General features: G+C 49.2%; 1 protein-coding gene across 10 annotated transcripts in view; it reads left to right on the top strand.

Moving 5' to 3' along the window:
• The first annotated feature begins 14344 nt into the window (after nt 1-14344).
• SEPTIN6 (septin 6) overlaps nt 14345-20721 on the top strand; it is a 67480-nt gene continuing 61103 nt past the window's right edge. For 3 of the 10 annotated variants that reach the window (XM_036840004.1, XM_036840006.1, XM_036840005.1), the window contains exon 1: nt 20352-20497. In XM_036840004.1, coding sequence (XP_036695899.1) covers nt 20438-20497 — 60 coding nt within the window. In that variant the 5' untranslated portion in view covers nt 20352-20437. Of the gene's footprint in view, nt 14626-20349; nt 20498-20721 lie in introns of those variants that run through there. The other 7 variants (XM_036840009.1, XM_036840000.1, XM_036840001.1 and 4 more) reach the window with 5 other exon arrangements.

The raw sequence follows: 20721 nt of genomic DNA, 5'->3' as shown, positions 1-20721 counted from the left end.
TGTTGAGGAGCACGGGGTCTAGGCGCACGAGCTTCAGTAGTTGTGGCGCACGGGCTCTAGAGTGCAGACCTAGTAGTTGTGGCGCACAGGCTTAGTTGCTCCGCAGCATGTGGGATCTTCCTTGACCAGGGCTCAAACCTGTGACCCCTGCATTGGCAGGTGGATTCTTAACCACTGTGCCACCCTGGAAGCCCCAAAATATACTTTAAAAGACATTTTTATGACTGTCTTGGGAGTACAGGCAGTATTAGGTTGTCATTTATTCATTTATGCTTTGCTTACAACTAAATTATCAAACCCACTACTAGTGTGTGTCAATGTTCAGCTCAGTGAACTGGATTCATCCAGAATTTTGCAGGTGAACATTATCCCAACCCCTTAGGTTGGATGGCCAAGCTCTAGACAAGGTTAAGTAAGGTCCTCCTGATGCAGCTGAGGGTGTGGTCTCTTTCTTAAAACTGCCAAAATTGAAGCCCCCATCGGGAGTCTGTCTCTGAAGTCAGCATAAGACAGCCCCAGACTGAATTAGGTCTCACTGTTCCAGGTCATTTTGTTAAGTGTCAGTGTTCTACTCTTATCACTGAATCAATCAAAACTGACCAATGACCAACAACAGACTTACAAATGTGCGCTTTTTTTTTAAACATCTTTATTGGAGTATAATTGCTTTACAATGGTGTGTTGGTTTCTGCTTTACAACAAAGTGAATCAGCTATACATATATACATATGTTCCCATATCTCCTCCCTCTTGCATCTCCCTCCCTCCCACCCTCCCTATCCCACCCCTCTAGGTGGTCACAAAGTACCCACGTGATCTCCCTGTGCTATGCGGCTGCTTCCCACTAGCTATCTATTTTACATTTGGTAGTGTATATATGTCCATGCCACTCTCTCACGCTGTCACATCTTACCCCTCCCCCTCCCCATATCCTCAAGTCCATTCTCTAGTAGGTCTGTGTCTTTATTCCCATCTTACCCCTAGGTTCTTCATGACCTTTTTTTTTTTTTTTTTATTTACAAGCAGCTCATGCAGCTCAATAACAAAAAAACAAACAACCCAATCCAAAAATGGGCAGAAGACCTAAATAGACATTTCTCCAAAGAAGATATACAGATGGGCTACAGACACATGAAAGAATGCTCAACATCATTAATCATTAGAGAAATGCAAATCAAAACTACGATGAGATATCATCTCACACCGGTCAGAATGGCCATCATCAAAAAATCTAGAAACAATAAATGCTGGAGAGGGTGTGGAGGAAAGGGAACTCTCTTGCACTGTTGGTGGGAATGTAAATTGATACAGCCACTATGGAGAACAGTATGGAGGTTCCTTAAAAAACTACAAATAGAACTACCATACGATCCAGCAATCCCACTACTGGGCATATACCCTGAGAAAACCAGAGTTCAAAAAGAGTCATGTACCAAAATGTTCATTGCAGCTCTATTTACAATAGCCAGGACATGGAAGCAACCTAAATGTCCATCGACAGATGAATGGATAAAGAAGATGTGGCACATATATACAATGGAATATTACTCAGCCATAAAAAGAAATGAAATGGAGGTATTTGTAATGAGGTGGATGGAGTTAGAGTCTGTCATACAGAGTGAAGTAAGTCAGAAAGAGAAAAACAAATACAGTATGCTAACACATATATACGGAATCTAAGGGAAAAAAAAAAAGCCATGAAGAACCTAGTGGCAAGACGGGAATAAAGACACAGACCTACTAGAGAATGGACTTGAGGATATGGGGAGGGGGTGGGGTGAGATGTGACAGGGTGAGAGAGTGTCATGGACATATATACACTACCAAATGTAAAATAGATAGTTAGTGGGAAGCAGCCGCATAGCACAGGGAGATCAGCTCGGTGCTTTGTGACCACCTAGAGGGGTGGGATGGGGAGGGTGGGAGGGAGGGAGATGCAAGAGGGAAGAGATATGGGAACATATTGTATATGTATAACTGATTAACTTTGTTATAAAGCAGAAGCTAACACACCATTGTAAGGCAATTATACTTCAATAAAGATGTTTAAAAAAAAAAAAAAAAAAAAAGAACCACATGGTAGGCCACTTAAACCTGTCATCTCTGATAATGGCTTAGCTAGAATTTTCTCTCTGTTGTTTATGGAGGGCTGATCCATTTATTTTGGAAACCAATAGAGGAGGTGATTGGTAGATATTCTGCTATGAAAATTGAGAAGCTTGACCTCTGGTCTCACCTAAATGGAAGGTCATATGTCTTCTGGAGGTGGGCCATGAAGCTACTTATAGTGAAGCCCAGATCTTCCTCAGGAAGCTGCTTTGACTATTTGCCAACAGGTCAAAAAACACTCTGTTCTGTCCCTGAGTTCTACAATATGGAGCATGACATTAACCAATAACCTGCCATAATCCTAGCAGAACCTCAGTACTATTCCAGCTCCGCAAAGGTCACATATGTCCCCTCCAAGGAGTGGGAATGGGGCATTCCATATAAAAGCAAGCTTCCAGAAAGGGTGTTTGTCCTTTCTGCTAAGATCTTATCTGCACTTGAGGCATGCTTATTTTTGCCTTCCTTACTTTTTTAAAAAAATTTTATTGAAGTATAGCTGATTTACAATGTTGTGTTAATTTCTTCTGTACAGCAAAGTGACTCAGTTATACATATATATATTCTTTTTCATATTCTTTTCCATTATGGTTTGTCACAGGATACTGAATATAGTTCCCTGTGCTATACAGTAGGACCTTGTTGTTTGCTTACTTTAAAAAGTACTTGCTGGGACTTCCCTGGTGGTGCAGTGGATAAGACTCTGCGCTCTCAATGCAGGGGGCCTGGGTTCAATCCCTGGTCAGGGAACTAGATCCCACATGCATGCCGCAGCTAAGAGTTCGCATGCCACAGCTAAAGAGCCCGCGTGCCGCAACTAAGACCCAGTGCAACCAAATAACTAAATATAAAAAAAAAAAGTACTTGCTCTTCAAAGTCCCCACGCCCCATGTCTCTGCAGGAGAATGAAAGGTTCTTAATTCTGGAACTTACTCCACCACCTGCAATATACACATCCATGCTCACCCTTGGTTTTTTTTTTTAATTGATTTATTTTATTTATTTATTTTTGGCTGCATTGGGTCCTTGTTGCTGCGCACTGGCTTTCTCTACTTGTGGTGAGCAGGGGCTACTCTTCGTTGTGGTGCACGGGCTTCTCATTGCGGTGTCTTCCCTTGTTGCAGAGCACGGGCTCTAGGCACGCGGGCTTCAGTAGTTGTGGCTCGCGGGCTCTAGAGCGCAGGCTCCGTAGTTGTGGTGCATGGGCTTAGTTGCTCTGTGGCATGTGGGATCTTCCTGGACCAGGGCTCAAACCCGTGTCCCCTGCATTGGCAGGCAGATTCTTTTTTTTTTTTTTTTTAAATCCACCCCTTCATTTTTTTTTTTTAAACTTTGGGTTTATTTATTTATTTATTTATTTATTTATCTATGGCTGTGTTGGGTCTTCGTTTCTGTGCGAGGGCTTTTTCTTGTTGCGGCAAGTGGGGGCCACTCTTCATCGCGGTGCGCGGGCCTCTCACTATCGCGGCCTCTCTTGTTGCGGAGCACAGGCTCCAGACGCTCAGGCTCAGTAGTTGTGGCGCACGGGCTTAGTTCCTCCGCGGCATGTGGGATCTTCCCGGACCAGGGCTCGAACCTGTGTCCCCTGCATTGGCAAGCAGATTCTCAACCACTGCGCCACCAGGGAAGCCCCAACAGGCAGGCAGATTCTTAACCACTGTACCACCAGGGAAGCCCCACCCTTGGTTTTTGACTCTAGCGCAAGATAATGGACTCACACCACTGGAACCCACCTCTGGACCTTTGCTGACCCTCTGGCATTTCTCCACCCGTTTCTGGTTACTAGTGTTTTCTTCTTAGACGTCAGCCTGATGAGATGATCATTGCCTTTGTCTTGTTCGCCCAACTCCTACTGCCATTCAGGCCTCAACTTAGTTATCACTACTTCTGGAAAGCCTTACTTTACAAGAATTAGGTACCCATCTCCTGAGGGCCCCAGAGCATCCAGTGGTTCTCTTTATCACGTTGTATTATAATAGCCTGTACGTCTTCCCCTCCACGCCCACCTAGACTGTAAGTTCCATAATAGCACTGGTTCACTGCTGTATCCCCAGTGTTATGTACAGTGCTCAGCAGTGCTCTGTAAGCCTTTATTGAATAAACGAATAAGTGAATTCATTCCACTGGCTTACCCACCCCTTGAAACCCTGGCCGTATCCTTGACTTGATCCTGCAGCTGGTGATTGACACTATGGGATGTCTGATTTTAAGTAACATGAATTACCCATGAGCAGGCTTGGTTGAATTAGCTGCAAGTCAATATGGCCTGAGGTGAATGAATCTACTTTATAAAGTTATTTAATATTGACCAGTTGAGTATGGAAAATATGTGCTAAAGTCAATGGTTACAATTTTACTTTACTTACTTCTATTAGGAGCAAAATACTAGGTCTGATTATCTTTTGAGGTCCTTCTTGGCAGGTGATGATAGAATCATGTCACTAGCTTACTAAAAGTCCCTGAATGTCTTATTTGCCGTGGTAGGGAGAATATCTGTGGAGGTGATTGAAACGCAGATTCAAATTATTGGAGTAGAAATTTTAAAATAGAGGGCAGGCTCTTGGCAAGTGCCTTCTGTCTTAGTATGATATCTGAAATAATTAACTGAAAAGATGAGGTTAGAGGTGTTACCTGGCCACCAGGAGAACTCACAGGATGGTTAGTACCTTGGTGAGTTCACTAAGAGCCACAGTCTGCTCATCACCTTTGAGATTTAAAACACCTCAGCCTCAGGAAAGCTAATTCACAATAGCCAATTTCACATAAATCAAAGCAGAGGGCCAATTTACTAATTCACAAAGAAATGCAGAACACCAAGGGAAAAAATCATAAAGGGAAATATTGATAGATTTTGACTGTACAAATATTTTAAACTTCTTTACACAAAAGTCCGCTATAAATAAACTTAATGATAAAGTGTTAATATCCATATATATAAAGAGCTCATATGAATTAACAAGGAAAAAAAGTGTTTCAGTATAAAAGCAGGCAAAGGACATGTACGAGAAATTCACAAAAGAAAAAGATAACTGATAACTGAACATTTCAATCCTTTCTGCTGTCGGTGGTATGCTGGAGCCTACTTGCAGGGCTTGAGAACTCACTCACATTGAGAGCTTGAAATCAGTTGTGGTGAGAATATTTACACCACGGAAATAAGCAAATGCTGCATATCAGGGTTGCTTTTTTTGTTTTTTTTTTTTCTTCTCAGAGAACCAGCTGTTAAACACTTAGCAGCACATTACTGCACATCTTCTATCACTCTCTCTTACCTGGATCCTTTCCAACAACATTCAAACCTTCGCAGGTCTTTTCTGCCATCTTTAAAGAAACCCCAACACCCCCACATCCTTCTCCAGCTGCCATCTCTGTTTTCCTTCACAGCCAAACTTCCCCAAAGAACTGACTATTTCCTGAATCCATTTAGTCATTTCCCAATCGTTATTCCACATGCTCAAGCCATTTTTTGCCACCACGTCTCCCCTGAAACAGCTCTTGTTGAGCTCAATGACCTCCATGGACCCTAAAGTCTATGAACAGTTTTCCCTTACTTCCTTTGACCTCTTGGCAGTATTCAATTCTGTTGACCTTTACCTTCTTGAAATCCTCTTGTCCTTGGACTTCGGTGGCCCATGATCCTGGTTTTCCTCCAACCTCTCTAGCTTCTCCTTTGCAGTTCCCTTCTCAGGTTCTTCTTCTCGAAATGCTGGTGTTTTCCAGGGATCAGTCTTGGGTCCTCTTCTTTACTTTCTCCCTAGGTCATTTCATTTATTCCCATGGCTTTACACGCTACCTATACACCAATGACTTCTAGATTTATAGCTCCGGTCCTGGCCTCTTCTGGGAGCTCCAGTTGCCTACTTGACATCTTCCCCTTCAATGTCTCAAAAGCATCTCAAACTCAAGCTAATCCCAAACTGGAGCCAAAGACTTACTCTCTCTTCCTCAAACCTGAGGTTCTCCAGTGTTCCCCATTTCAGTAAATTGCAGGACCATATAAGCCAGAAACTTAAGAGTCAACTTTGGCATCCCTGTCTTCCTCATCTCCCACATCACCAAGTCTGGGTTGTCTTTACCTTCTAAATAGCTCCCCAATAAGTTCTCTTCTCTCCATCTCTACTTCTACTGCCCTAGTACAAGCCTCCATGATCTTTCAGCTGGAAGACTAAAAGAGCCTCCTAACGGTTTTTTCTTTTTTTTTTCTTTCTTTTTTTGGCCGTGCCGTGCAGCATGCGGGATCTTAATTCCCGGACCAGGGATCGAACCCGTGCCCCTGCAGTGGAAGCGCCAAGTCCTAACCAGGACCGCCAGGGAATTCCCCTAACTGGTTTTCTGCCTCCATTTCCTTCTCTTCAATATGTTCTCCACACTGGAGCCAAGGAACTTTTCAAAACACGAGTCTGATCATGCCACACTCCTGTCTCAAACTCCTCAGTGGCTCCCCATTGCTTAGGGTTAAAAAGTCCAAACAGCTCTGTACAATGGCCGAGGGCCCTGAATTATCTGGCTCTGTGCCTATGTCTGCAGCCTCATTTCATTCCCCTCCGGTCCGTCTGTACACCAGGAACACCAGCTTCCTTTCCGCTTCTTGAACAGAGCCTTCAAACATGCTCTTTCCTTTGCCTGGAAAGCTCTTCCCACTCCCGTCCTCCCTTCACTTAGCTGACTCTTATTTAACCTGCAGATCTCAATTCAAACATCACTTCCTCCACGAAGCCTCCTACACTGACAGGCTAGACTAAGTCAAATCTGCACCCCCCCCCAATAAATATCTCCTTAATTGTTCTTATTGCAGTTTTATTTCTTCATTTTATGTGTGTGATTATTTGATTATTGTCTGTCCTCCCCACTAGACCGTAAGCTCCATGAAGGCCAGGACCAAGTTTGTTTTTACTCACCAATGATCTCCAGTACCTAGTCTAAGACTTGGCACATAGTAGTTTATCTATTCATATTTGTGACATTAATGAATCAGTGATCCCTGTGTACAGAAAATACATAAAACTAAGCCAGCTAGTATTTCTCCTTTTGTTATATCTTCCAAGAAGCTAAGAATCCTATTTAAAGCTTAATCGTGGCAATTATATCAACCCACTAGATTCAGCATATCTGAATTCTCCTTTGTGATACTGATGTCCTATTCCCAGTTTATTGACCCATAAAATCTGTTTCGGAATAAGACGCTGTGTGTGTGTGTGCACATGTACGCGAGCACACGCCTACATGTGCACATGTGTATGAATACAAAGCTAAATCAGTACCTAAACGCAAAGCATTGACAGATTGATAAAAAAAGACTTCACCTTAACCGATGACTAATGGTGGTGATGGTGAAGCCAGTATCTCACTGAGGTGTCATTACCATCTTGATTCCATCTATGTGGCTTATTTCAATCCTTTCACAGTGCTGGTGGCTCATCTGTGGAAGACTGCAAGGTCACTGGGTAGAGACCTTCTTTCTCTAGATTCTGTACCATGTCTAGGGGCTGTGGGTGAATGTCATTCAACTCACAGAACTTATTGTCTTTTTAAACTTTCTTTTATCTCGTGAAATGTAACACATATCCCAAAGAGTTCCTAAAGCAGAAAGATAAAGCAAAAATCAATATTTATAAAGCAAACACCCATGTGATCACCACTAGGTTAAGAGATAGAGCATTGGGGGAATTCCCTGGAAGTCCAATGGTTAGGACTTGGTGCTTTCACTGTCGTGGCCCGGGTTTGATCCCTGGTCGGGGAACTGAGATCCTGCAAGCTGCGCGGTGCAGCAAAAAAAAAAAAAGAAAAGAAAAAGAAAACAGAAATAGAGCATTGATATCTATTGTCTATGCTTCATATTGGATACTGCCTTATGACACATTTGGTATTTACTATTTGACTTTTAGTGCACATATATCTCGTCTCCCCAGTTAGACAGGAACTTCCTTCAGAACAGAAGCTATACCTCATATTTCTTTCTACCTCTCCCAGTGCCTAGTGCAGTGCCCTGGTAGGTACACAATGCATTTGACATGATTACACATCTTAGACTAACTCTGTGATTCTGGGAAGACTACTGAGGACTAATTGTGGCGAACAAGAATTGTTTGAGGGGGACTTCCCTGGTGGCCCAGTGGCTAAGACCTGGCACAGCCAAAAAGAAAAAAGAAGAATTGTTTGAGGAAACACAAGATGGTATCATTTGTCTAAATCTATGTGTACAAATCAGGGTCTAAGGACAATTAGTATCCCTGATATGGGCAGTGTGCCCAGCCTTCTCTTGAGTTCTGGCTCTTGCCCACCGCAGAAAGCCAGCCTAGGGCTATGGCAGTAGCCTCCTAACTGGTCTCCCTGTCTCTGGTCTTGCCCTCATTCAATCAGTTCTTCTTGTGGTGACTCAAGTGTGCTGTGTAAACATAGATCTCACTGCCATGTCACTGCTCAATAACCTTTACATGGTGGTTCTCCAGCTGCGATGCACCTCACAACCTCCTGGAAATCTCCTTACACACCCATACGTCTACCAAACAAAGATTCTGTTTCGGCAGGGCTGTGGTGGGGTCTAGGCCTCTGCCTCTATAAGAAGCAGAAAGGGTGATTCTGATGCAGCCGGCTCAGGTACCATCCACCAAGAAACACTGCTTCAAAGGCTCTTTATTCCCTACAGGGTGAAACCTCAGCATCCTTAGCATGGCACACAAGGCCCTTAATGGGTGGCCCCTTTTAAAGCGGACTCTGTTCCCTCCATGCCACTCCAGTCCCATGTCACTGTCACCATCATTTCTTGCCTGAACTGCTACAACAGTGTTCTGGTTCCTGAGTCCTAACTGCTTCAATCGCTCTCTGCTCCAATCTTCTCCCCAACCTGGAGCCACAGTGACCTTTCAAAATCGCAAATGTATTCATATCGCCCCCCTGCTCAAAACCCTTCGGTGGCTCCTCACCAGCTAATGGACAGTTTCTCCAACTGGTTCAGGTGGCACGGCAGCTGGAAGTCATGATGTTCTTTCTAGAATGCCAGGAAATAATTGATATAGGATATCACATCATAGGAAATAAAACACTTTTCAAAAGAACACTTCTGCGAGCAGAAAATACGTCTACATTATGTGTGTGCAATACAAACTCATAGCCACAAGCACAGATGTCCACGAAAAAAAAAATGAACTGTTGAATTAAGCATAATCAGTCCTGGGATTGTCTTTAACATTCTTTTGCTATATGTTCATTCATTTTGTTGCTCGCTAGCAGATAAGAAGGAGCATCTATCAAAGATTGAACAAAACTTTATGGTTAAAAAAAGTTAAAATAGAGAAGTTTCTACCCATTAACTGATTTGTTTTTCACTGTGAGCATCCATCTCATTTGCACTGGGCGTGGTTCCAGAATGAGCAGGCGTTGTCCCTGGAGAGCATAGCTCGAGAATCCCTACTCTGGAGCATAAAGGCTAAGCTCTTTGGCATGACCAATGTGCCCCTTCCAGCTCTGACCCCAGCTTCTCTTCCAGCCACATTTACAACCACTCTCCTCTCCTCCACCATTCCCTCTGGCCAAGAGTTGGAATTCCCTAAATGTTCTGTCCTTTTTTTCTGTGATTTTACATATAGTGTTCTTCTACTGTTCCCCCCACCCCTTGATAAGCTACTACTCTTTCTTCAAGATTCAATCCAAATGGGTCTTTTTTTTTTTTTGGCCACGCTGCACGGCATGTGGGCGCTTAGTTCTCCGACCAGGGATTGAACCCACGCCCCCTGCAGTGGAAGCGTGGAGCCCTAACCACTGGACCACCAGGGAAGTCCCCAAATGGGTCTTGAGGTGCCTTCCCTCACCTCTCTGGGTCTCTACCTCCGCAAGGTCTTGCTCCTGACTGATTATATCACTTATCACGTTTCTGGTTGTTTGTGGAACTATCTGGCACCTGGCCTGGGTGCTCCCTCAGGTCATGGCAAAGGTTCTTGTCACCCATTTTTCTCGAGTCCTCTGGCACTGAGCACAGTGGCTGATATGCAGTTCATATTTGTGGAATGAAGAGTAAAATTTCAAAGGAAGCAAAGTTTATCTTTAGAAACTTCCAGCTCCCTACAGGGGTCCCCTCTCCATCTTTTTTGGCACCTCTTCTCCAACCCTAGGCACTCTGTACTCTCATGCTGCCCACTGGTAGAAATCCACCAGGATCTGCCATTATTGCTACAGCCCAGGCTTCAGAATTTTCCCTCAATATCCTGCCAAACTTTACCCGGTCCTGTGTCCCATCCCTCCATGGCTAGGTTTCAGATAAACCAGTGGCTCTCAAACCTTAGCATAAATTAGAATCCCCTGGAGGACTTATTCAAAGGTTGCTGGGTCCCAGTCCTCAAGGTTCTGATTCAGTAGGTCTGTCTGGCCTGGGGCCTGAGAATTTGCATTTCTAACTTCCCAGGTGATGCTGAGACTGCTAGACAAAGACCACATTTTGAGAACCACTGGAATAAAATAATGTAAAGCCAGGGGCAACAGGTAATAATGCACAAAGGAATCCTTACTTCATCTTGACTCAGCCCCTTCACTGAGTTTCTGGTTCTATCAGCACTGGATTTGGTTAATCTCAGATCATTTTCCCTCTGCTTCACCTTGTCCTCTTCCTCCAGCTTTCTGATCTTACTTTTCAGATGGTTCTCAGAGCGTCTCCACTTTAGACCAACTCTAGTATCCTCTTTCTCCTTTCATAAAGCCACAGTTTCAGGACAAATCCCTTTGCTGAGCTCTTAGCTCCACTTCACTGCCCTCTTCCCCTTCCCTGTCCCCTTCCCCCATCCAGTCTGAGCACCCCCTGCCCCAGCCATCAGGGTGACTTTTCTAAAGCTTGACTATAATTAGGGCCCCCTCCTATCTAGCAGGGAGGGCCATTTCCCCTCTCCAGGGAGTCTGGTTCCACAAACAACATTAGCAAATTAATGACAGTCACCTGCTGGCCTGGGGAAGTCGCTGCTTGCTCCAGCTTCCTTAAGGACAGTGGAAACACTGAAAACACCACATTTACAGGCTTCCGTTTATTCATTCACTCAACAAACATGGAGCACCTGCCAGATAACTGCGCTGGGCCCAAGGGACCCCACCAGGACACATCGAACATGAAGACATGTTCATGGCAGGGCCTGAGGGTCCACAATGCCTCTTCAGGAAGGGGATCTTTTGGTCCCACTCATCAACGGGGACAGACATTCAAGGAAGCAACTGACCACTTGTCAGTTGGTCGAAGCAATTGACTCTTGCCTCGGCCCTCCCGTATCTGCCCCGTGCCTGGGCAAGTGACCCAGCACCAAAGACAAACCCAGCGAATTTCCAAATTTCTTTGTTTTCATTTTATTTTTTCCCCTCCCTCCCTCCAAGCTTCTTTGTTGAAATAAGTATTATAATCCACAGCATTCAGTTACTGGCCCCCTGCATTGAGTCAGGTAAGGTATGTAAAGCTGAGAACGTAGTGAGCTAAAACCTCTCTACACATACGCACACCGCCACTGACACACACATTGACATGTACATACTGACACACACACAATACCGGCATGCACACCTTTTCATACATACCAACACACACCAAAAATGCACACTGACACACACACATCGACACAGACACACTCACTGAAACACACACACTGGCAGGTACACAAAAACAAATACAAACATAGGAGTAAGCACATGCCAGTATACACACACATTGACACGCACTGAAACACACAGACACAGCTGACGCACACTGACACAGACAAATACACACCTACTCACACGTCAACACCAAGCCGCACCCCACGGAAACCGGGAAGCCCAAGCCCCAGGAGGCGCTTGCAGACGCAGGTGACAGGTCTTGGAGGGACCAAGGGGTTGAGGGAGACTTGAGTTACACACTTGGTTCCAGTCTACGAGGTCCAGCGTTTTGGAGGCGGAGGCCTCCGCGAGGTTATGAGGGTCCCTAGGGACAGGCGGGCAGAGGGGGGGCACACTGGCGGGGCACCAAGTGTTCCCCGCTAAGGTAGCCCCAGCGCTGGGCCGAAATGCACAGAGCTTTGGCGAGCGCTAAGGCGGGAGGGCAGTGCTACTGGGGGCAAGCAGGATTCCCTGGAAGCCCCGCAGTCAGCCAGCCCAGCTCCGCTGGGCCCTCCGCCGGCTCGCCGAGGCTCCGGGTATCAGCTCTCAGCTCTGCTTGCCAAATGTGCGGCCATCACCCAGATCCCATGTCCGGGTCAGAGCTAATGACCTCCAGCCCCTCCCCGTCCTCCACGCCCAAGTCTGCAGGGAAGACCTGTCTCCCTGCCAGACACCCAGTCTGGAAGCGGCCAGTCCCCTCTGACTCCCCGCCCCCATCCGGTCCCGGCCCAGCCTTACAGCGGTTCCTCATATACAGCCCTGCTCCCGCACGTGGCTGCCACCCCAATCCAGGGCCTGGCGCCTCGCCCAGGCCCTGCCCCAGCACCCGGGCGGGCCTCGGAGACAACAGCCGCCCCTCTTCTCTGCCACCACCATCTGCCCTGCGGGCCTGCGCTGTCTGTCTACAGAACTCCCCTGTACTGTCCCAGATTGTGCCAGGCTCTTCTCTTTCGGCCCCTCCTAGGTCTCCAGCACAGTTGGCACCTCCAGTACTTGGCTCTTCTGTCTTGTGTCTCTTCTTTCTTCTGTACCCCTCCCCCCAATCCAAATCCTCTGCCCGCTTGTTCAGGAAATGCTTAATTGGGCGCTTGGTGGATGCCAGGCCCCGAACTAGGCACTGGGGGACGCATTTTGCGGAGTCCTTGCTCTCAAGGTTCACACGCACGTAAAGAGCTCCCTGAGACAGTGTGAGAAGCACTGTCCCGGCAGGTGGAATCAACTGCCAGGGGAGCGCTTCATATGGCCACCCCAGTTTCTCTGCCTTCCCTCCTCCCCGCGCGCACGGGCCTCTGGGTTGGGTCCCTTCTCCTTCTCTCTCGTTGGTTCCCGTTTTTCTTCTTTCCTCCCTCCTGCCTCCCCCTCAGCCGCTCCCCCCTTGGGCCATTTCCCACGCTGCATCCCGGCCCCCTCGCGGGCCCAGCTTTCGCCCATGGATCTGTCTCCCCCCGCGGTCCCGGGTTCCACGCGAGGGTCTGAGTCCTTCTCCGAGACCAGGGCACCTGCCCTTTTAAGGAGTGGAGTGGAGTGGATTGTCCCGCCCGCTCGGGCCTCGGGCACGCCAAACCTGCCGGGGTTCGCCAGTCACTAGAAGCTAACAAGGGGCCACTCCCGGGAGAGGGGGTGCGGAGCGACAGGCCGGAGAGGGGGAGAGGTGCCGAGGGCAAGGGAGGGGACCCGCGGTGGCGGTGGGCCGGGAGGAAAAGAAAAGCAGGCGGGCAGAGCCTCTGCCTTCGGAGGGTCTCCTTTTGCACGCCGCGGCCGCCTAGTCTCGGGCTGACCCAAGGTTAAGGGGAAATCAGAGGGCGGGACAGAGCCACCGGAGGCAGCTCCGCGCCCCTCCCCAATATCCCCTTCAGTTGAGCTGGGAGCCTTCAGCCCCAAGCCCCTCCTCTGAGACTCCCCGGCGGTCCAGGCACTACGAGGGAGTGAGTCGTCTGAGCCTCCGCTCACACGCTGAGCGTCTAGGGCTCGGTGGGGAGAGGAGGCTGGGGGTCCGTTTGTATTAAGTACCCAAAGGTGGCGAGCTCGGAAATGACAGCCCACAGCACCCGCCGCGTGGAAACCCCAGGGCAGAAGGGGCGTCTCGTCTCAGGACCGCTGGCCTCGGACTCCGCAGGTCACAGCTCAGCTGCTGGGCCCGCAGTGCGGCTCCCCCCAACCGCCTCCTTTCTAAGCTCCACCGTGGGGCGGCAGGTGCCGCTACTCGCCCCCCCCCCGCCCCCTACCCGCCCCAGCAGCACTCCCGGGCCGGGATGGGGGAGGTGGGGGGAGGTGTGGTGGAGCAGCGAGACTCCAGTGGCGGCCGCTCCCCTCCGAGCACCCAGAGATCTCGGTGAGGAGGAAGAGGGGGTACAGGGGGCGGGGAGCAGGGAGAGGAGGACCGCAGGGCTCAGTCGCCGAGTTGTGCGCGGCGGGGGGGAAGGGCGGGGGCTCCCTTCCAGCCTCCGGGGTCTGGGGACTCAGGGATGTAAGGCGAGAGCAGGGGGGTGTGTGACAATTCAGCAGAGGTCGGGACGTACCACGGAGCCCAGTGGCGAGGGGGGGGCAGAGGACGTGGTCACCGAGGGGAGCCCCCGCCCCCCTTCGCAAAGGCCTACAACTGAGGTTGCAGGGAGAGCCGGAACTAGGCTCGCGGGAGAGGGAAGCGGCGCGTTAAATCCGCCCCCTCCCCGCACCCCACTTCCGAGGGGGTGGGCGATAGAGGAGAGGTTGGAGCCGAGGCGAGGGGGCCCCTCCCTTGCACCTCCCCCCACCGGACTTGGTCGCGCCCGAAGTGTAACACTTTCTCTTTGTCGGAGGAGCTCCGCTGTTTCCTGTGCTGTAGCTCCCGTTGCGGCGGCGCCGGTGGCAGCCCTGGCGGAGGCAGCCCTGGCGGAGGCAGGAGCGATGGCAGCGACCGATATAGCTCGCCAGGTGGTGAGTGCGGGGCTTGGGTGCCAGCGCCTGGGCCGGGGGCCTCGGAAGGGCCTCGGGGACCTGGCCGCCGCCACCTCCACCGCGAGGAAGGCAGTGGGCAGCATCCAGGAGCCAAGGCGCGGCGGGACTTCTGCTCCTGGGGTCAGCGACTCAGTCCCCTAGCCTCCCGTCCCCGAGAACCGTGGTGGCGTGCGGGTGGGGGACCTGGTCCGGGTTGCGGGCCGGCGACTGAACTTGCATTGCCCAAGAGCTGCAGTCGGCGCCGCCGCCTCCCTCGCTGCAGCTGCGGCCCCGCCGCTGGGGCGTTGCCGAATGAATGGCCGCACTGGCCGCCGAGCCCTCCGGGTCCCCGGCACCCTGGCCTCGCTCCCTCCGGCTGCCGGGCCGCGCCCCTGCGCCCCGCAGCCCGCCGGGACCCGGGCCTCCTCAGCCAGAGGGGCTCGGGGCTGGGGTGAGCCTGGGGCAGGAGGCGGCGAGTGGTGAGGGGGGCGGGGAGGTGACTGGCTGGGGTAGGATTTCTCCATATGCATTACATATGTGACTGCGTCTGTGTGTGTATCACTGTGTGCGTATGAGTGCACGCGCGCGCGCTCGCTCGTGCCTCCCCGGGCGGGCGGCGGTGCCCGGCTTGTCTGTGACCCTAGATGAGTCCGCCAGTTTCTTGGAGTGTGCTCGCCTCCCTGGTGCTTGTGTCTGTGTCCGGACGCTTCTCTCGGCGTCTGCTTGTGCTGTGTGCCTCTGGGTCCCATTTGTGCGTTTGTGTGGGGTGCAGTCCGCTGGCCTGTAGGTGGCTGGCTGCGTACTTTGGCGTGTTTCTGAGCACCTGACCAGGGTTTTGCGGGCCTTGCGGGCCTCTGGGCGGAGGGATCTGTCTCCGGTGCGTGTTCAGTGTAACTGGGCTTGTGTGCCAAAACCTGTGGAGCTGGCTTCTTGTTATGGGGACTAAGGAAAATCAGCGGGACGCTTGCAAAAGCGGTGCCGTCTCTCTCTTTTTGTTGGCAGCCGACTCTGGAAAAAAAAAAATCTTCATTTAACGAACTGAAGTTTTCCAGCCTGGGATGTGCAGAGAAATTATACTGAAGTGACCCGAGGCTCCATGTTTGTTTTTTTAGACCATAAGTTTCGTTGCCAAGGGAGGGGATGATTCCATTTGAGGGAACAACCTAGCCTTTCTATTCATCCATGGGTATCTGGGATTTTAAGAAGCTCACAATTACCAGCACCCTGAGGTGAGGAAGGAGAGTGAAGTAGAGGTAGGTCAGATCCCATGACACTAAATACTACTTGATGCAAATCTCTGAAACACACACACACACACACACACACACACACACACACACGGTTTTTAAACCTTGTGGCTTACTTATTTAAGGAAATACTCCATGCAATGCAATTTCAGTGCAAAAAATATACATAGCCTCTAGGTATTTGGTGTAATTGAAACTGATTTGTTTTCAAAATCTGAATCCAGAGTCTGGTAGCATTTCCTCTACAGGAAATGGATACATTTATTCCATCCTCTTGTTCTTGTTTGGAAGGGCAAGGTGATTTCTTTGGGACCTCCCCCACCCCCTGAAAGACCCCAGCATGGAGCTCCTTATGCAGTCATGATGTGGAAGAACCAGCAGAAGATGGGAGACAGTGCTCTGTGACAATGGAATTTGAGAGAATTCTCTTCTCTCCAAGATTGGCACTGTAATATGTATTGCTTTAGTGTTTTGAGGGTTCCCAGAGTGCCTTTCTGCTCCTCCATTACCTGCATTTTAGAGATGGCATGCCTTAAGTAGAGAAATTAGTCTCCTGGATTACACTTGCTCCATCCTTAGTGACCAAGAAGGACACTAGTGATTTTTCTTGTCAGCTAATTAATTTGCATCGACCTGCCCATACTCTCTCACCAGTCCCCCTAACCTGAATTAAGATTGAAGGGCCGATGTAGCAAAGGGGAACATTCCAGAAGGTTGTGTTTCACCTCCGGCAACCCAGAAATCCCCTTTGTTCTGCAAATGGAGGTGGGGGTGATTTAGGGCCACTTGGCTTGCTTTGCTTGTTTCCAGTTTGCTCTGGCTGGCCTTGCCCTACTGTATGATGAAGAACATAATTATATGCCAGATTCTGAAGCTGAAAGAGCAGCCCGAGCACTTGAGACCTTGTTATCGTGATAAATGGGTTTCTGGGAAAACTGACGTCACTCTCCATGCCCCCCTCCCCCAGCCAGTGAAGCTCTTGTTTATGTGTCATTTGTCTCTCTGCCTGCCTTTGTGTCTGCAAGAAGTTGTAATTCACCAGGGGAAGATGGAATTAACTCCGGAGGCCTTTGGACGTCTGGCTGCTGATTGTTTCTTCCTGGGAATGAGTATCCAGGGTTTGGGTAAAGAAGACTGGAGACTAAACCTAAGTGTGCCTGGCTTAGGAGTTCTTTTTAATGAGCTCTGGGACATGGTGCCCTGCAAGTAGTGCTCTGGTGTGTGTGAGGGATGGGCTGTCCTTTCCAGAGTCAGTTGAGGGTCACTCTGGCTTGTAAGGTAACATCATTAGTGACAAAAACAGACCTTAGAGTTGCTGGATAGGATCCTTATTTGGGCATGCATGCAACTTGGAAGTTCAGCTTTTGTGTACATAATACAATCCCATCCCATCTGAATGAACACCACAAAGATTCTGTATGACAAAACTGTTTCTTAATCGTGTCCACGAGTGTTTATTTGATTGACTGCTAAGTGCCCAGCACTATGGCTGGCTCTGGTCAACCATACCAGAAAAAAGTAGTAGACATAGTTCCTGGCCTTTACGCTTATTGCAGTCTAGTTGGAGAGACAAATTGTGGACACGGTGAAATAATTAGAGAACTATAGAAGATTCTTGGGATGTTTCCATCCCCAACCCCTGCCTGTGAGGTGGCTTGGGCTGCTATTAATATATACTCTGAGAGGTTCCATGACTTGTCCAAGGTAACCTGGCAAGGCACGGTGCAGCCAGGTAATGGTCTTTCTCCCTAAAGAAAGAGCTTGCAGGGCCTAACACTGCCCTAGCTGTGGTGGGCCTGGGGCAACTGTCCCAGGGCAACCGCCTACAGGTGGCTGTACTCTGGTCTTGCTATCAAATGACACTTAACCTTGATTCCCATCGAAGTGCCCTGCCTCAGCCATCTCCACCACCTCGCACTAAAAGTCATATTATACCCCAAGCAGGGAGAGGAAAACCCCAATATTCACCCATACCTCTACTGCGAATACAGCACTGGAGAAAATTTGCATGGCCCCAAATATTAAAAATTCTTGAATCTAGGTCGAGGGTATATGAATGATCATTGTACTATTTTCCAACTTTTCTGTGTGTTTGAGACTTTTCAAAATTAAAAGTTGGAGGGAAATTACAGTGTCCGCCCTCCTCCCCACAAATGCACATGGCCCCTGCCCTCAGGGAGTTTACAGTCTAGTAGTGGAGGCAGACACAAATAACTATAATTATCTTTGTGATGTGCTGCAGAGGAGAGCTACTGCCCACTAGGATAATTCAATACAAGGGGACCTGATCCAGCAGTGGGCGGGGGCGGTGGGTGACAGGAAAGGCTTGCTGAGGGCTTTAACTAGGAAAAGGGTAGATGTGAAGATGGGTGAGATCTCACTTCTGCTCCCAGGCTGGGAACATTTCATTTGTTAATTCACGCACTTTTTTTTTTTTTTAATTTATTTATTTATTTATTTATGTATTTATGGCTGTGTTGGGTCTTCGTTTCTGTGCGAGGGCTTTCTCTAGTTGCGGCAAGCGGGGGCCACTCTTCATCGCGGTGCGCGGGCCTCTCACTATCGCGGCCTCTCTTGTTGTGGAGCACAGGCTCCAGACGCGCAGGCTCAGTAATTGTGGCTCACGGGCCTAGTTGCTCCGTGGCATGTGGGATCTTCCCAGACCAGGGCTCGAACCTGTGTCCCCTGCATTGGCAGGCAGATTCTCAACCACTGCGCCACCAGGAAAGCCCCACGCACTTTTATTTTCATTCATTCCTTCAACATGTGTTTATTGGGCACCGACTCTGCCAGGCCCTGTGCCAGGTGTTGGGGATATAGTGGTGGCCACGGCACACATGACAGCCCTCTCAGAGCTTCCACGTGAGAGGCCGGTATAATCCCCGTTTCCTCTTCATATCCTAAAACCTGGAAATGTGAGTGTTCACAGCATTCTTATTACAAAACTGCATTACAGCCGAGCGATTTGTCTGTATAGTATAATGAGATTTTGATCTGCAGTCATGTGCACAGCATTTACTTTGTAGAGTCTCTGCTGTAAATTTTCTATTAATTGCTGGCTTTGTTACCCAGCACGGCCCCTCCCTTTTTGTGCTGTAAGGGAGCGAACCCGTTGCATTAGCCTGAGCAAAACTAATTAGAAAGATAAGTCCCCTGGATAAAGGTATTCTAGAACTAAATAGGACTGATTTCTGGACTTGCCTGGGTTTCTGGATTATCGGAGCCTTGGTTTCATATTAGCATGAACAACTGAGGAGCGCTTTCAGTTGCGTTTACGTTAAAACCACATTCCAGAAAGAAAGAGACAGAGAAAAGAAAAGAAAGAAAAAGAATACCGTAGATAAGTGTAACATGTCTCTTTCAATGATCTCAAAACGCTTCCATCTGTATGATTTCATTTTCCCCAGCAGCTTCCTGGATGAGTATTACTGTTCTTTTCATTTTATGGGTTCAGGGAGACCAAATGACTTAGTCCAAAGTGTTATTGCTGGTCAGTGGATGAAGCAATGAAACACCTTCCAGATGACACAGATTCGTTTTTATAAAAAAAACTCTGGCCTTTTCATCATGTTTCCAAGAAATAAAAATCCTGCCATGTCCCCTCTTCCCCCTCTTTTCACTGCCACCCCCCCCACCCCCACCTCAGTATACTCATGGAGGTCAAGAAGAGTATACTTGGGTGCTTTGAAGACTCTCTGATGTTAAAAAAGATTCTCAGCTTAAACCCCAGATAGCACAGTCATGGCTATGTGTGGGCTTTCTTCCTTCCTTCCTTCCCTTCCTCCCCTCCCCTCCCCTCCCTCCCTCCTTCCCTCCCTCCCTCCCTTCCTTCCTTCCCTCCCTCCCCTCCCTCCCCTCCCCCTCCCTCCCTCCCTTCCTTCTTTCCTTCCTTCCTTCCCTCCCTCCCCTCCCCTCCCTCCCCTCCCCCTCCCTCCCTCCCTTCCTTCCTTCTTTCCTTCCTTCCTTCCCTCCCTCCCCTCCTCTCCCCTCCCCTCCCTTCCCTCCCTCCTTTCCTTTCTTCCTTCCTTCCTTCCTTCCTTTCTTTCTTTCCCATACTGCTTTAAATAAAAATCTTGGAGCCACCAGCCACGTAATGATGGATTATTTTAAGTAACAACTGGAGGAGGCGCGCAGAATAAATTTGAAACACAGACCCTTCCTCCTCGGTTTGGCAGGAGGAGGCTTCTGCTGCCTGCACAGAGGAAGGACCACATGCTCGGGAGGGGGAGATAACGTTCCCGCTTCTGCAGTGTCTTCTCATTAGAGGCAGCCATCTGCTGAATTATGCAGCACGCCCTCCGCTGGCCCTGCAGTGGGGTCATCTCTTCCACTCACTTAAAGGTGACTGGCCAAAAGATTCGCGGGCCTTCTTGGGGACAGGACCCAGGGCTCAGGTTTCTCCCGCCAGGGCCCTCTCTGGGTCGCGGGAGCAGAGCTCTGCCTTCACGGCTCTGATGAGGTGTGAGGTCGTGTTCAGTTTCCTTTCGCAGCAGAGGCCCCCAGCTCTGAGCACTGGCGCTGAGGCAGGAACTGGGTTTTTTCAGATCCCCTTTAAATGAGACCAGATGGAGGCAGAGGCAAATTCAGGCTCCCCAGAGGACAGCTGGGCATTCATCCAGAGGCCTGTGAGTAAACCTTTTTTTTTTTTCCTCTTTTTAACAGATTGGAGATAACAATGGCCAGAACACCTAGGAAACTCTAAATGGCCTGATTTGAAGGGGATCTGTCAGGCTTTTGTGGGAAAGTTGACCCACCCTGGGCAAGGGTCACCCCTGGCTGAGGTGGAGATATTTTACCTAGAATCTGGCTGGTTGGGTTCGGTAGCCCTGGGCTCTTGAGCAGAGGCCAG

Source organism: Balaenoptera musculus, chromosome X (genome assembly GCF_009873245.2).
Source record: "Balaenoptera musculus isolate JJ_BM4_2016_0621 chromosome X, mBalMus1.pri.v3, whole genome shotgun sequence".
Lineage (NCBI taxonomy): Eukaryota > Metazoa > Chordata > Mammalia > Artiodactyla > Balaenopteridae > Balaenoptera > Balaenoptera musculus.
The sequence above is the reverse complement of the archived record's forward strand: the minus strand, read 5'-3'. Positions and strand labels throughout refer to the sequence as shown.